The sequence below is a fragment of the Zosterops lateralis genome, assembly GCF_965231275.1.
Source record: "Zosterops lateralis genome assembly, chromosome: Z".
Classification (NCBI taxonomy): Eukaryota; Metazoa; Chordata; class Aves; order Passeriformes; family Zosteropidae; genus Zosterops; species Zosterops lateralis.
In genome coordinates, this window is record NC_139800.1 from 55,497,404 (window position 1) to 55,514,178 (window position 16,775).

The 16,775-nt window shown below is 42.4% G+C and overlaps 1 protein-coding gene across 2 annotated transcripts in view; it reads left to right on the top strand.

The window, feature by feature from the left end:
• Window positions 1-3,897: 3,897 nt before the first annotated feature.
• Window positions 3,898-16,775, top strand: part of ZNF608 (zinc finger protein 608) — a gene marked incomplete at its 3' end in the record, with an annotated part of 91,588 nt that continues 78,710 nt past the window's right edge. For both annotated transcript variants that reach the window (XM_083883601.1, XM_083883602.1), the window contains exons 1-2: window positions 3,898-4,468; window positions 5,451-6,497. In XM_083883601.1, coding sequence (XP_083739727.1) covers window positions 5,613-6,497 — 885 coding nt within the window. In that variant the 5' untranslated portion in view covers window positions 3,898-4,468; window positions 5,451-5,612. The remainder of the gene's footprint in view (window positions 4,469-5,450; window positions 6,498-16,775) is intronic.

A 16,775-nucleotide genomic window follows, 5' to 3' on the forward strand; every position in this document is an offset into this window, starting at 1 on the left:
ATAAACCCTTCATTATCAGCCCCTGAAGGGGAAATATTTTTACACAGGAGAAACGGAGCAGTCTCAGAGCTCAAGGCCTCCCAAGGGAGCAGAGCTTGGTGACGCCAGTGCCGCGGCCCCAGGGGCGCACAGGACCCGGGGGGCAGGAGGGCAGCCTTTTCCCCCGGGGCCGCTGGTCACGGTGACCTGGTGGCCATGGCGCAGTTGGGTGCCACACCACGGGCGGCTTTTACCCCCACCAGTCTTGTTTCACCTTCCGCAAAGCCATCGCAGCAAAGCCGTGTCCGGGGGGGGGTTGGTGCTCTGGTTCCTCTCCACTAATCATCCCTCTGATGGGAAGCCTGCAACGCGCGTGATTTGCTCAGCTGGACGGAATCCAAAGAGATATTTTGTCACCCTGTCATGGCTGTGCAGGACATCGCAAATGCCACGCTTTGACTTCTTGCCGGAAATTTTGACTTGGGCGATGCGTACCTTTGGCAAGAAAAACATCCCGTATCGATTTTCACAGGGAGCTCAGTCCCAGCGAGATCAAGGGGAAAAGGAAGGGGAGGAAAAAAAAAAGTCGAAGAAAGGAAAGGGGGGGAGGGGGGAGAAAGTAAGAAAAAAAAAAAAAAAAAAAAAAGGCAAAAGAAGAGTAGACCGTGCTCAAGGGTATTAAAAGGAAGAGGGTCTGCGGGGCCAGAGGCAGTGCCCCCCACCTGCCGATCCCCCGTGTCCGCCGCTCCCATCCCACCCCCGCCGTCCGCGAAGGGTTAAACGCAATTTAACGCAGTGGTGTAGCATAATGGCTCCCAACGTAAACAAAAGGAATGATTAAGGGGGATATTTTCGAGCTACACAAAGCCCGATAGGGAAGATTTGTGTTACTAATTCCTGTGAAAGGATGTTCACGTGGTAGTTATAGGGTCGCTGGCATTCACACTTCAGTGCGTGCGGCAGTAAATCAGCAGTCTGGAAACAAAAGGGTTATTTTCTGCTCCCCTTCCTTCCGAAAAAGAGGAAGAAAAAAAAAAAAAAAAAAAGGGAAGAAAGAAAAAAACCCGACCTGTCTAACTTAAGCCATATTGTAAAAATGAACATGTAATAAAATACATGAGGAGCTGGAAAAGTGAATGCGAGAAAGAGGGCTGGTGATCCGAGAGCTCAGCAGCGCCTCGGTGACACCCGAGGAGGAGGTGGGGGTGCTGCCCTGCCCTGAACCTCCCCTCAGCCCCTTCCTCCAGACACTGTTTGCTTTTCTCCTCCACTAAGCACGAAAATAATCGCACATGTGTATCAGCAACCCTCTCTCGCTGGCTTCAAGCTGTTATAATTTTGAATGAGGGGGCATTTAAAAATTATGACTGAGATTCTAAATTGCCTCTTTGAAACCGGCACAGAAAAATCATTCATCATGGCTTCGAAAACTGCCCTGAAATTAAATTAAAACGAAATGAGGGAGTCTTCCTCCCGACGTGTGAGTCTTGGCAGAGCTACTCCACCTTGGTTTTCTATTTTTTTCCCCCTCCTCCCCCTCTCTTTTCTTCCCGCCCCCTCCCCCTCCCGCCCTTCATTTCTTTTCCTCTCCCTAAGCCTTAAATGTTATGTAGCATAATTGAAATGGGAAACACGATTCGTATCTGGCTGCAGCAAGGAGGCTCAGAGTCGGCTGTGGGCTGCAGAGCGAGTGGCTGCGTGCGTTTGCGTAGTGTGCGTGTGAGTGCACAGTGTGTGTGGGGGGATACCGGGCGTGTGTGCGGGGTACAGTGTGTGACAGTGTGGGGGTACCGGGCGTGTGTGCGGTACAGTGTGTGCGGTGTCAGGGTGTGCGGGGTACAAGGATCGAGTGCAGCGGGTGAGTGTTTGTGTCTCTCGCCCTCGCCGGCAGGCAGGAGGAGCGGCGGGCCAATCGCAGAGCCCGGTTTCATAAAAGCTGGGTGCTGATTGGCCGGCAGGGAAAGGGCATCGCGAACAAAGAAAAGTCCCTCTCAGGTACCGCGCGGAGCGAGGCTCCCACTCCCCCGCCTCGGCCGCTGCCGTGGGGGCAGCGCCCCTGTCCCCCGTGCCTCTGTGTTAGCCTGTGAGGGGACAGACACACATGCCAGGTTTGCCTTCTCTGCCCAGTTTTTATTTTTATTTTATTTTGGTTTCTTTTTTTTTTTTTTTTACGTTGTTTTAATTTTGTTTCTAGAAAGAAAGGAAGGTTCATGATATCTGGTGCTCTCTTCCTCCAAACACAATAAATCTGTTGAAGACATTAGAAATTTTTTTTCCTAAAATAAAAAGCGGCTGCAACAAAAACACACTCAATGCAGTTAGAAGGAAAAGGTCAACTCGATCCAATACAGACCGTAAGTACGGTTGCGTGGTGTGTCTATAGCACTTAGAGGGGATTTTTTTTTTTTTTCTCTGCAAACGGGAGTGTTAAAGAGTTTTGGGAGCTGAGATAACTAGGGTTCTTGGGGATTTTTAAAAGAGGAAAAAAAAACAAAACCCAAAACAATCCCACAAACAGGGTGAGTTATTTGAGGGAAGTAAGAGGGTGAAAGCACTGTAGCCACACAAATCATACTTGACGGTGCACTTGGGGGGCGTTAAAGCGTAGTGCCTTTTTTGGGTTTTAACTAACCCGGGGGGATGGGGGAGGAATAAGTGACACCATTACAACCAAGTCTGCATTGCTTCCCCGCCCCCCCTCCCCCGCCCGGCCCCGAGAGCACCGCGCTCGTTCACAGCAGCGATGGGGCACCGGCAGACCGGGAGGCACCTCGCCCGTGTCACACCGAGACACCAGAAAGGCGAGCCTGGAGCCGGGGGGTGGGGATGGCACCGTCCGTCGGCGGCTGATGCCTCGGCCGCTTCCGCCGCCGTCTCGTTCTGCCGGCCCTGAGGCGCAGGGAAGGGAAAGCCCTGAGGTAAACGCGCCCCCCGGGGAGGCGGCGGGGGGCTCGGCGGTCCTGAGGGGCACCCCGGGGCTCCGGCAGAGGCGCTGGGGCGGCGGGGCCGGGGCAGGGCGCGGCCCGCCCCGCCGGGTGTGTGAGGGGCGGCCCCGGGTGCGTGAGGGCGGCCCGGCCGCGCGGGCGGCGGCCAATGGGGCCCGGCGGCGTCACGTGACGCGAGCGGCGGGACCCGCCGCGCCTCCCCTCCCCCCCCGCCCGCCGCCACCGGCAATTCATTACGGCTTTTAGCTTCCCATCGCCGGCTAATTAAAAATACTAAGCTAAAGCCCCGAGCCCGTCTGACTTGCGGAGGGAGGAGGGAGACGTAGGGAAGGGGGAGGGGGTGATAACGGCAGACTGCGAGGTTTGCTGAAACAATAAGGTGGGAGCGATCTGTCCTGACAAAAAGGTCGTCTGCTTTATCTCCTCGGACTCTAATTACTGAATTACTTACCGCATGACTGACTAGCCCAAGCTCATGGGTTTTTCGTTGTTATTATTTTTTTTTCCCCCGAGACGGCAATTCGAAACTGATACGTGCCTATGCTGATTTTTTTTTTTTTTTCTTTAATTCCTGTTTTTATAAAGCGATCGAAGGCCGGGAGGGGAGGGACGGACGGGGACGGGCACCCCCTCCCCGAAATCTCACCCCTGGGAAAATTTAGTTCGTTTGAGAGCACGCAGTCCTTCCTCCACTCCCACAAAATGTTTTGATAACCGGTTTATCAGATCAGTGATTCCCCCCTCCCGCTCCTCCTCTTCTTCCTCCCCCCTCCTCCCCTCCCCCGCCTCCCCCACCCGTTTCCCCTCAAGTTACTTCAAGAAATCAGATCTGTCAGGACGGGCGAAAAAAATGCCACTTCCCAACTAACAGGCGGAATCCAGCCCAGATTTTCAGTCCTTTCTTCTTTTTTTCCTTCCTCCCTTTCACTAATTTATCCCGATGTTAGCACATTCTGTCTTGTAACACCCGGGCGCCTGTAGGTTTGTTTCGTGGGATCATTACTTACTGATCGGGATGGCTCCCAGGTCCGGGGCTGAAGACGGAGTGTGAAGTTGGGGAAACATTTTTTTTTTTTCTTTCTTTCTTTCTTTCCTCTTTTTTTTTTTTTTTTTTTTTTTTTTTTTTTTTTTTTTTTTTTTTTTGGTAGTATTACTGTGATGATTATTACCTCTCTCGGTGCTTATTCAGGAAAAGCAAACAAACAAAAATCTGGTCCTTGATGCTTCACTTCTGAATGTGAAATATTACCTTCCAGCTCGTAAAGTTGTGAGGCACAGCATTTTTTTTTTCTTTTTTCTTTTATTCTTTCTTTAAGCAAGGACGAAAAAAACCTAAACAAACAAACAAAAAAAGGACTTCTGATCCGTGTGCCAAAGTAGGGGGAGATATGTTATTGACCGATTTATACTGGCTGAGATGATACTTGCTTTCTACTTCTTGATCACTTGCTCTTTAAGTAAAATGAGGCACAGAGTTGTTGCTGAGACGAGTGGGAACAGCATTTTGATTTGCTGGTTTAATTAAAAATGATAAAGGATTAAAGGTAAGCATTATGCTATCTATGTATAAATATTTCGGCAGTCGACTGTAAAAGGGAGAGATCCCTTTAAAAATCGTTTTAACTAAGCTTTGTCAAACACACACTCATTTGCGGTCACTGAGGCCACCTTGGTGCAGATCACTTAAAGTGTATGTCTTAATCAGTTTCCTGTACAGTCAGTAATACTATATTTAACAGACCTAACAATTGTGTGACCTAGGAATACATTAGAGCTGCTTTTAGTACGGTTATCTTAAGGATATTTTTTTTTTCGAAAATATAATTTTTATTTCTTCTCACCTTTTTAAAAATTTATTTTAATTTGTGGACTTTAATATTTTCCAGTAAATATTTGAGTTTTTAGGTTGTTGTTTTTAACAGAAGGTGTATTGTGGTAGGGAAAATGAGGTTTCCCACTTCCCTTAGCACTCTCCTCCCCCATCCCCCCAAGAGATTAAGTGGAAGGGGGGTAAAAGATTATACAGGAGAGTCACAAAACTTCAAGGGTCTGGTTTAAAGCCACAAAATCCATGGAATGCAGTGAAGAGTGAATCCGTGTCCTTCCTTTTCTCGTTTTCGTGCCTAGGTGGTGGTCCAAGGGGTTAGATTACAACATGTGCTCCAACAGCTAGGCACCACTTCTATGACTGTATTTCCTGAACTTTGTGGATTTAAATAATGTAGATTTTTTTTTCTTCCCTTTTTTTTTTTTTTTTTTTTTTTTTTTTTTTTTTTTTTTTTTTTTCCTGATAAAAGCGATTTTATGGACGTGGCTTTTTAAGGGAGGTTGTGGATGCTGGTATACAACTAGATTAAAAGTACTCATTATAAAAACACCACAGCCGCTGCCTCTGGCTTAACAAACTTAAGAACGTGGAAATGGTGAATGTTTTTGCTCCCCCCTATCTTGCCCCCTCTTTACTGAGTGACGTTATGTTGTGGTAACACCCAGACAAGAAATACTTGACTTTTTCCCTCCTCACAGGACAACGTGGATGTGGAGTGCAGGTTGTGAGCTTAGACACACCTAGAGGAGGAAGACAAGAAGAGTTGAACTTAAGAGAGAGCCCAACGGAGATAAACGAATGTCCCCACATCTCCAAAGGAAAGTTCATCGGATTTTTACTCTAGAGATCTCATCTTCAGGATGTCATTGAACACTTCCACTACAGGAAAAGGTGTGGATCCAAATGCAGTTGACACTTACGACAGTGGCGATGATTGGGAAATCGGTGTTGGGAATTTAATAATCGATTTGGACGCCGACTTAGAGAAGGACAGACAGAAATTTGAGATGAATAATTCTAATACCACCAGCAGCAGCAACACCAGCTCCAAGGATTGTGGGGGTCTGGCTTCCAGTGGGGCTAATGCTACCTCAGCCTTAGCTGATGGCCTAAAATTTGCTTCTGTTCAGCCTTCTGCTCCCCAGGGGAATTCCTCTCACAAAGAGACTAGCAAATCAAAAGTGAAAAGGAGTAAAACTTCTAAGGATGCTAATAAATCTCTGCCTTCTGCTGCCTTGTATGGGATGCCTGAGATCAGCAGTGCTGGCAAAAGACAGGAAGTCCAAGGGCGCCCTGGGGAGGCAACTGGCATGAATTCAGCACTGGGTCAAAGTGTGAGCAGTAACCCAAACGGCAATAATAACAACACCAGCAACACCACCACTGTGTCCTCTTGTGGGAAAAACAAAGAGGAGAAACCAGGTAAAGCCCCAGGCAGCAGAGGCTCCAAGCGGGATAAGGATGCAGGAAAATCCAGGAAGGACAAGCAGCATGACTTGCAGCAGGGCCACCCCAATGGCAGTGGGGCTGGCAATAGCCAAATTCCCTCTGGGCACCTCTATGGCTTTGGGGCCAAGGGAGGCAGTGGTGGAAGCAGCAGCCCCTTCCACTGCACCTCCTCTGCTGTGGGGGAGGTGAGCAAAAGTACCCCGGATTTAGGGTTAATGGGGAACTCTGTTTTGGTAAAGAAGGAAGAGGAGGAGGAGGAGAGCCACAGGCGAATCAAGAAATTGAAAACAGAAAAGGTAGGACAAAGCTCCTCTCTACCTCTTCTGTGTTTCCCCATGTCTATAGTAAGTGTCCCATGAGTGTCCCATGACTGTATGTCTGGCTCCTCTGTCCTCTCAGCTGTGAATTTGTGACATGCGTATGTCCTTCCTCCTTCCCTTACACAAAAAAAAAAAAAAAAAAAAAAAAAAAAAAAACAAAAAAACAAAAAAAAAAACCCCACAAAAAAAAAAAAAAAAACACGAAAAAAATCGCACAACAAACAAAAAACCCCACCCCAACCAAAAAAGAAAACCCCACCAAACCCAGAGACCTCTTCCCTACATGGAAAATACCATGTTTCCAGTGTGCTGCTCTTCCTTGTGATTTCCTCTCCCTGTCTGCAGATCTGGAGAATGTTTCTGTTTTGTCTTGTTCGTTTTAATTGCACTTGTCCAGAGGGAGAAACACAGAGATGACCCTGGCTGAGCTGTCCCCAGTTTTAGCAGGGAGCAGCAGTATCAGTGGGATGGTATGTGTTCGCAGGCTGGGGGTGCATAGCTCAGGCTCCAGACACAGCAGGTCTTGTACGTGCTGACTCTTCCACAACATCAGCAGGCATTCATGGCCATTCCTCTCCCAAAGTCTAAAGGAACCTCTCTCCTGTCTCTGACCCACTGCCTAGAGCTGAGATTGTGCTTGGGGGAGGAAACAAGAGCTGTCAGCAGAGACCCGGGCTCCACTGTTGTGCTTGGCGAAGATGCAGGATGTGTATTGTGCTGGGGGGTTCCGTGGCTCTGTAGCCCAGAGGCCCCAGAAGCTGCTGTAGCGACTGGGAGGAAGGAGCCAGCAGACAGGCAGTGCCTCTTGTCTTCCTGGAAGGAGTATGCTGGGAGGAGGGGAATGCACCTTGTGCTGAGAACCGTGTGTGCAAAACAGCTTTTGGAACAGAGTGGAGCAGTTTATCTCCTGTCTGGGGGAGTTTTTCTCTTTGAGCCACGCTGGCTCTTGGATTTGAACTGCTTGTTTGTTGAACGGTTGAAATGTGTGAAAGAAATCAGATGGGAGAGTGTGGTTTTATGCCTTCCTATTACAAGGATACTTTCTGTATGAATAGATGGCTGCTACTCTGTTCTCCGGGAGAGGTGGAGGGAGACCTTGCTGTCTTTTGTCAACTGCTGGCTTAAGGATGTTCTGGTGTTGGTGGGAGTTCTATCCCTAGGGCAGAAGCCATCTTCTGAGGGTCCAGAGGGTGAATATTGGCCCAGGATTACAAGTATGGTAAATTCTACAGGTTGTTAAACAAAGGGAGCCTGCTCTGCCTGAAAAATAAAGCAAACCAACATCCTCCAAATGAACAATCTCAGGGTGCTAGATTGTGACTGTATTATCAGCTGTTGCTGCTAAATTACATGCTTTTACAGCTTCCCCAAGTGAACGTTCAGCAATGGGGAAATGTTCAGGTCGGTGTTAACTCCATGATCTGCAAGTGTCTGGAAGGGCTGAAGGTCTCAGGGAGTGGGGAGTTACGTCTTCTTATGACTGGCTACCAGCTCTTTGTATTTCAGTCACGAAGTTTTTGTAATGCTAAGTCGACTGAAGGATTAGATTTGGGTGTTTGTGGTATCAGATATTTCTTAGTACTGGAAGATAATTCCAAGGGATTCTGTTCACGGCAAGGAACAAATTAAATTTCATATTGTATGCATATTATTGCTTTTAAGATAGCATATCTGTGGGTGAATTTGAATGAGCCTTATGACCTTGTCTAAATGCAGATGAGAAAACCAGATTGCTGTGTAATTCACGTGTATATGTTTGCATTTCGATTTATGAAAAGTGCTATTCACGGCAGAAAGGTGTCCAAAAATCTCATGGTCTCTTTATTAACTTAGTACAGTAGGCATTTACTTCTGTTGCCAATAGTCTTCAAATTGCAGTTCTCTAATCTGTTTTAACTATCTAGATAAATTGCCCTAATCCGGTCTTCACAATGGCTGTGGTTAAAGAGTCAGAGCCATTTGATTGGATTCAGTGGCTGCCTGGAATGTGGGAGGTACTGCCCTTTTGCAACCCCCTTAGCCTTTTAATCTCTCAGCCAAATGTTCACATTCAACAATTTTGTTTAGCTGGCAATCTGAACATTTCAGTATCTCAAAGGCTGCTGCCATGGCAACAGAGATTAGAGGGTGGTGTGGTTTCTCCCGTTTTTGTGTTCTTTCAACTCCCTAGTCACACAGGAAATTGTATGAACAATCTATATACGTACGAGTAATCTTATGTGCAATGTAAATGGGTTGGCATGCAAATTCAGAGCAAACACGGATGGAGGAGTTCAGCGTCAGTGGCGGCACACTCTGTGTGTTGTAGATGTCTCTCCAGGAGGAGGTCTGGAGCTTGCATTTCCAGCAACAGCCGCTGCTGTTGGCACACATCGACTTTAATACAGGCTTTGCACATCGGAGTCGTGCAGCCTTGGCCATTGTCTGGCACAATGGTGTGCTTGTTTGCCGTCCCTTAGCGTTTTTCTTAGCCAAAAATGTTATATTTAATAACAATAACAACAAGAACAACAATAATAATAATTTAGCTTGTTGCTGATAATGGTTGATACTTTAAGTCCAGACAGTGGCAATATTAGTAACATTAGAGTGTTTTATGTTTGTTGTTCTGCTTTTTTTTCTTTTTTCCCCAAATGATTAATCGTCGCTGGAAAGAATTCTTTAAAGGTTTTAGATGGTTGAAGTGTTATTGCTTTGACTGTGTGTAGAACATATATACCATACTTGCACAAGGCAACTTGTATCTGTAAATAAATACATAATTTTCAGCCTGTATATTGAAATCAATGTTCAGTTATCTTACTGTTGTGCAAGACATGCCTCATGAATTTGGAAGTTTCCTTTTAGAATCAAATGAGTTCATGACTGCTGATTCAAAATCTGCGTGTTTTTATATGTGGTGTGGGATATAATACTGCATTTGTTTACAATTGGTGAAAAGCTTGGAGCAGATTCCCAGGAGTTGTAGTCACTGTTCAGCTTTCACAGCATGCTTCAATTATATTTTTAGTCTATTTATTATGTTTCCTTGCTGCAGAAAGTCATGTAAAACATGATAAATTGGATCTTATGAAGCCTAATTAAATCAATGACTGTGTTCTGGCGGCTCTTTTATGCAGAAACCGCAAGTATGTTGTAAAAGTCGCCACTCCCCTAATATGTGGATAAAGTCAAAGTGTGCTGTAATTCTAAGATGTTTGAGCTATATTTGTGCAGTCCATTTTGTGGCTAAGCCACCAGTGACATGTCTGAATAAGTAGCATTGACAGGTAGGCTGACCACTCCTAAGGTTTTTGGTGTTAAAACCTGTCTGCATTTTCCATTTCTCATCCATACTGTTTTTAGCACAGTTACTGACTGTTTGTCAGCATGAAGTCTTCATCTGTTCCAGCTAAGTTTTTTGTGTTTTTAACAGCTGTTACATTGAAAAGTGTTCAGAATAGCTACAAAATATACTTTGTGTGCATTGTGAGGAGATTTTGGAATTCATTCAGTCATAATTTACTCTGAGATATGACACAACTTTATTTGGTATGTAAAAATCAGTATGTTTACATTAAATTACTGTAGAAGATAGAAAGTTGTAATCAGAAGGGTTTAGTTACAGTTCTGAATGTATCAGTCTAGTGATACTCCAGGATGGAATTTTTCTTTTTTTTTTAGCTTATTGCTTCTCATTAAAATTACATTTCACATTTGAAAGTTGTCTTTAGCAAATTAACATATTGGCTAGAATTATTTATTTTATCTTCACTTTCTTTATTGTGTTTTAGCGGTAGGGTTTGAGAGTATGCTATCAAGAATCTCTGGGTGAATTTTACCCATTGATGTAAATCATTTAAGTACATGCTTTGATTAATGATGTTATGGAAATATGCTCTTCATGTACTTTTCTTGCCGGCCTTGTGTGTAGTTTATTCACTGTGAAATAAAAGGGCAGGGAGGTCACTTGCTGTAATTAAAGAACAAAGTCTATTGTTGTTTGACAGCAAACTGTTTTGAAGGCTACATAAGGGATTTAGCTGTTAAAAACATTGATAAGTATGGGTGTCTAACAATAAGCACAGCTCAAGGTTCTTAAAGTTCTGTAGTGCTGTCTAGTAGTGTGACGGTGCTTTTTGAGCTGGGTGAAGAGGTGTTGCCCTTTGGCCGAGGAAAGCTTTCCGTGTGAACCTGCTGACCTCTGCCAATATGTATGACCAGATCTTCTATTGAATTCCTGTGCAAAGCAAGAGTTAGTGTAGCACAATGGAGGCTGGTCTAGCGCATCTATCAAACAAAGTAGGGAAGCTGACTATATTTGTAACTACTGGAAAAGTATTTCACTTTAGGCATTAGTAATTTTACAATTTTAATAATTTCATGAATGCCCACTAAAGAGGAGAGGATTGATTGTCCAGATGTCATGAGGTTAACCATGTTCTCCATGTTAAAGGGCTTTCCTGCAAGGCTGTTTTAATTATAGCCATATAAAGACTTGTTTTTCTAAAGTAGCATTTTATAGTCCAATAAATGAAATGTATGTTAAAAGTGCTAAGCAAAATCTCCCATAAGCATAGAGGTGTTCAATAACCAGGTTCAAGTAACATGGAAAGTGCCATCTGTTTCTAGTTTTCAGCATAAGCCCAGGAATTGAAAAGCTGAGATTTGCTTGTATTTTTCTGACTCTCTTTATTTTTTAAATTATTATTATTATTATTATTATTTTAAAAAGTTCACCTGGAACTTTATAGAAGCTTTCTGAAATGCAATAATACAGGAGAGACTGTGAAAACACATGTTCGTACATATAGTTAACCAGTTCCACTTTCATTTAAAGAGATTTCCAGAAGCTCAGTCATTGAAGAATTTATAATAGTGAATCACCTCCTGCAGGCAAACACAATAAGGGTCAGTTCTTCAAAGGTCTTGCTATGGAGGTAGAACCTGATTTGCTCTGTCTATCCTTACCAAGTAAAACGAAGGGGAAAAAAACCCCCACAATTCCCCCCTCCCTCCCCAAATAACAACAACGCCCAAAAAACCACACCCCATCCTCTTAAAGGATAACTTTAGCAAGCTCTTATCAGTTACCTAATTGCATATGATAAAACCATTGACTAAAATTTTCCATGCAGACTTTATTGCTGTTCAGTGGAGTGTTCTAGAATTGTTCATAGGGAGAAAATCACTCTTTTAAAGATAACTTGTTCTAAACTGTTAGGCAATGAGATTCTTGGCTGCAGCCTATGAGCCCTGGATAAAACGCCATCCGGCCTTTGTTTGAGGTCTTTCACTGAAGCTAATGACTGGTCTTGTGCCGCCCTGAGATAAATGACATTATCTCTGAGTGGTCTGACAGGAAACAGACATGTTAATGGTGAAGCTGCGGGGAGGATCTGCTGTAGTTCTGACAAAAGAGTAAAGCTCGGACCCCTGGTTGTGATCATTAACACGGAATGCATTCCTTCATAATTGAAAAGCTATTTTATCGACAACAACGTAAATCACAAATCTGAAGTCTGCAGGGTGTTTTTGGTGCTAAAACTGGTGCCTTTTTTTTTCCTCCAGCGTATAAGAAATGGGTTATCTCCATAGTACTGACATCAGTGGGAGAGCCTGGGGTCTGCTTTCTGTTAACTGGACACATCCTTTGCACACTGAATGCAGGTTCCCCTTTATGTGCCCTGTGTTATCCATGTGATTTGCATTTCTAAAAGAATAAAAAATACCCGTATTTCTTCAATTTTATATTCTTACTGATACATGTGATATTGAGCATGTTTTACAAGTATCATCAGGAGTATTGTTGCAGAAGTACTAACACTTCAGGTATCCTTCACCTTTACTTCCATTTTGGAAAAGGACACACATATATATTGGACTTCTGTCACTCACTCTTAAAAAAGTTTCGTTTCTTCTGCAGCAATTTAGGCAATTTTGTGGTTTTGCCACATGGTCCGTATTTCTCAAATACAGAATTCATGGTTTTAGTGGCACATTCCAGATTTGTTCCACAGAACAAATACAGTTGGAATTGCTGAATGTGACCAGGTTTTAGAGTCTACTGTGGTCTAAGCTAATATACCTTGTACAAATGATCCAACATCCAGGTTATTATTTTTATAGTATTCTCGACACCAGCTCTGTATTGTACTTATATGATGTTCTAATGCACATGGTGATATATTGCTATGTTCCCTGAATGGCTGGAGGTTGTCTGACTTCTTAACTGTACTTAATTTTTTACAACAGAAATACATCTTGCCCTTAGTCCTCAGATAGGCTCACACCTGTGGATCTGTGGATTGGCTTCAACTGAAGGGCTTGCCATATTTTTTGTTTTAGTATGTTTACATATCAAGGAGTTATTTTTATTTCTTAGCAATCTTTAAAAAAATATGGTCTATACATAACATTTCCTGTTGGGTGAAAGGCAGCAAAACAGCATTCTCTCTTTCATGAGAATGTCTGATGAAGTTGTAATTCCAAAAAGTAAATACCTTTTTAAAAAATCAGTAAAGTTGATATGTACATGCACACACACACATACACACACGCATATATATAATGATTCATAAACCTTTTTCTGTTTATCTTTTTGTACTACTGTTTCTGCCCAGTACAGCTCTTTTTCAGTGCAGCCTTTCACCAAAGTGAACAGTAGCACAATCTATCATTTTTAAATTTGTTTTAAAATGTTTGAAATGTGGTAATTTTAATAAATATAATTACCAGTTGTTGTAGCGGGATTTGAGGGGTTTATTATTATTACATTCTTGATTTAATACCATAATTTACTGAAGGCAGTGAGTCGCCATTTGGGCAAAGAGGAGGGTCAGAGAATGACTTTTGGTTTTGCTGTAGGATTTCATTAGGCACTCTGTTGCACTTTCTCTTTTAACTCTTACAAAATGGTCTTGGAATGGGAACAAAGCCTTTATATTTGAATGAAAGGTTGTAAAACTATTCAGAGCGACTTGACTGACAAGCAGCTTCTTTGTGATTTTTTTTTTTTCTTTTTCGAAAAAGCTGAGAGAAACATCAAGGAGTGGAATAGGTAGTTTGCTCTGGCGCCCCATGTACGTGTATGCTTCCATAATATATATTCTTATATATTAGCACTACTTGATTGAACAGTTAAAGTGAGCATTCAGCATTCAGCATTGCTGTATGCAATGAAGTAGGAATCATGTCTGTGTAGATAGGTTTTCCATCTCTAGGGTCGCTGTGGTGTTGATTAAATTTTCTGAACTCTTAAGCTAAAACTGCAAGTAAGAAAGTTGCATTTAGTGACAGAGATTCAGAATATGTTTGCTTTTATGGTAAGTTGACAAATACTGCTAAATCTCAAGGTGAAAGGATCAACTTCTCTAGCTTCTGCCTGTAATACCTATTAGGAGTTAAATGTGAACCTCTTTGTTTTGAAGTGAGATTGTGCTACATTCAATTGTATGTCTTTTATAATAAATCTTTGTCAACCAGTCTTCAGAAAAAAATACCAAGCATTTGGTTCCCTTATCTTCTCACAGCTTCTGATTCTTCCTAGCCTAAATCTCACTTTTGTGCACAAACATGGCTGGGTGTTTGTCTCCAGAGAAACTCCACCAAATAATACTGGAAGGAAAATGACCTCTTGTTTGAAGCATATGCCAATAGTGGCATATGAATGCAGTTTTTGCAGTCAAAAGAGCAAACTAAAATCTATTGATTGTGGTTACTTGGTGTTTTCAAAACACTAGCAATTCTAGTTGTTGAGTTGTCTTGTCATGTTAACCAAGAAGCAGATGGCATAACACCGCAGAAGTGTATTTTTACTTAAAGAAACTTTAGAGGTTTTGATGTGTTTTCTTTTCCTCTTATTTCCCTGATGGCTTCTTTTTATTGAAGAGTAACATGAGGAGACCTGGTAGCAATTTTATTGCTTTCCCATAACAGTTTGAAATAATAGGTTGGTCTTTGGTTGCCAGTCAAATTTTTACCAGTCAGCTTGATTCTGTTTTTTATCATGTGACAGTGGAATATAAAAAGTATATGTTTGTAGTTTGCCCTCAGAAACTGGCTTTTTTTTTTTTTTTTTTTTTTTTTTTTTTTTTTTTTTTTTTTTTCATGCTTCAATTAGCAACAGAAGACTAAGCTCCAATTGGTCACACTTTTGTAAACTCTGAGAGCTTGCTTTCTTCATTCTGATAAAAGAAAGCGCCAAGTTTAGGCTGTGTTTCCCAGGAAATTTTGAGGCACATCTGGCCTCTTTAACTGTGTTCACTAGACAGTTTGATTTTGCACACATTTAGTCATTTGCATTATCCATTGAATTAATTCAGGGGTTTTGTTAAGCCTATCCCCCTGCAACACAAGTTCATGCTATTCAAATGCCACCTTTATTGATGAATTTCAGTGATGCTGTGCTGAACTTTGGTAGAAATAGGTCTGTGGGTACCATAGTTGCTTGTTACGTAAGCATAGCTTTCATAGTTTTCACCACTTCCCTCAACCAGTAAGAAGAGTGAAAAGCAAACTGTAATCTCCTTTCTCATAGTGCTCAGGGCCAAACCAAATTATTTTTGGATTTCCTGTCACCTCCTTGGCTGATTTCTGTGGATGGCTTATGTTAAAAGCAACAATAATGTTTGAATTGGAAGGGTTTGGTCTTTGGGTTTTCATTCTTCATGGAGAACTGTTTATTTGAGTGTGGTTCGCCACACTACACGGATAGTACTACCAAATCTGCGCTTTATTATAGGCTTGTAGCAGTGAAGTAATGGCAGTATTTGCATGTTTCAGTGTTTCATGTTCTTGCCAATTCTTTCTTTTTAAAGGAGGGAAATGAAACTAGATTTGTATCTCTCCAACAAAAGGTAACAGAAGCAAATACAATTAGAAATGGACCTCATTACTTTGTTGAACTTTGTTTTGCTGGTAGGAGTTTAAATCTGATTTAGTAAATACTGAGGCATTTGTTTAGTTAGCTTGCACCGACTGTAAGGATCTAATATTCCAGGAGTATTTATGGATATAATAAACATATTTGACATAAAGTTTTGATGGTTAATTTTTGCTCTGGGTTTAATGTTAGACACTATATCAACATATTGCACTGGAGTTCTGCAATTTGAAGGAAAAAATACTGCTGCATTTTGAGAACAATGAAGGTCGTCATTCCACACTCACTTTTACTGAAAACATAGATGGATGTTCTTGCCCACTTTAGCCAATAGTAAGGTGCAATATTAATGGTGTTGCTAGTTGCTGCTTAAGATGGGTTATCCAAACACGTGTGTGTACGTATATCAATATAGGTATTCATGTATGTGCTGGAGGTGTTGTGTGTATGTATACACACACACACACACACACACGCACACATACATGTACATACATACACACACACAAAAAAGACAGCGGCTACTGTTTTATAATACAGCAACTGAGTTTTGGCTAATAGTTTTATTTACATTTCGTGTCCAGATCTTTTAACAGTCTTTCCTGTGAGGCTGCAATGGATGCCAAGCACTGAAGGAGAAAGCTAGCAGCTGTTTCCATTACAGCATTGGTACATTAGCCTCCGCACTTTGTTTTATGATCTCCTCCAACCTTTCCTAACCACCTCCTAAAGAGACCTTTCCCCTTCTACCTCTGATTTATCTGTCTGCAGAGTTCTGTGTTTTTCTTCACTTTACAAATGTAAAATCTGTGTGGTTTTTGTTTTCCTAAGAGCCTAATGCTTTGACTCTTACTCACGCTGAGTAAGGGCTTACTGTCCTTTGTCAACTCAAGTAAGTAGTTCCTTGTGTTATGTCTCTGTAATCCCTTACTTGAGATGAGTCCAGGTTGCAGAACAAGACCTACTATGACCAATTTTATTATTCTTGTAACAACTTGAGCCACTGTATGATTTATAGGCTTTTTTGCACGTCACCTGAATAGTGTTTTGTTCGTTCTTGCTCTTTCCTTCACCGTCTCTCTGAAAATAATTGTTTCATGGCTGTTTGCTCTTATTGCTGAGATATGACTGAAAACTGCATGCAGTACAGTGAAGCACATTCATTTTCATCTAGTACCCGTTTATTGCCTTGAGCACTGTAAATCTGTCAGCTCTTCACGATGCTTTCACCTCTTTCTTCATTTGCTCCAGCTTCTAGTTTGACAATGTTCCCCTGAGGCAGAATTCTAATCTGCTTCCAATTAGTTGCAAAATGTGACTCAAATTTCCACATTATGGCTGCTGTTTTACTTGCACGCACACATCTAGAAACAAATTAATGCTCTTGAATA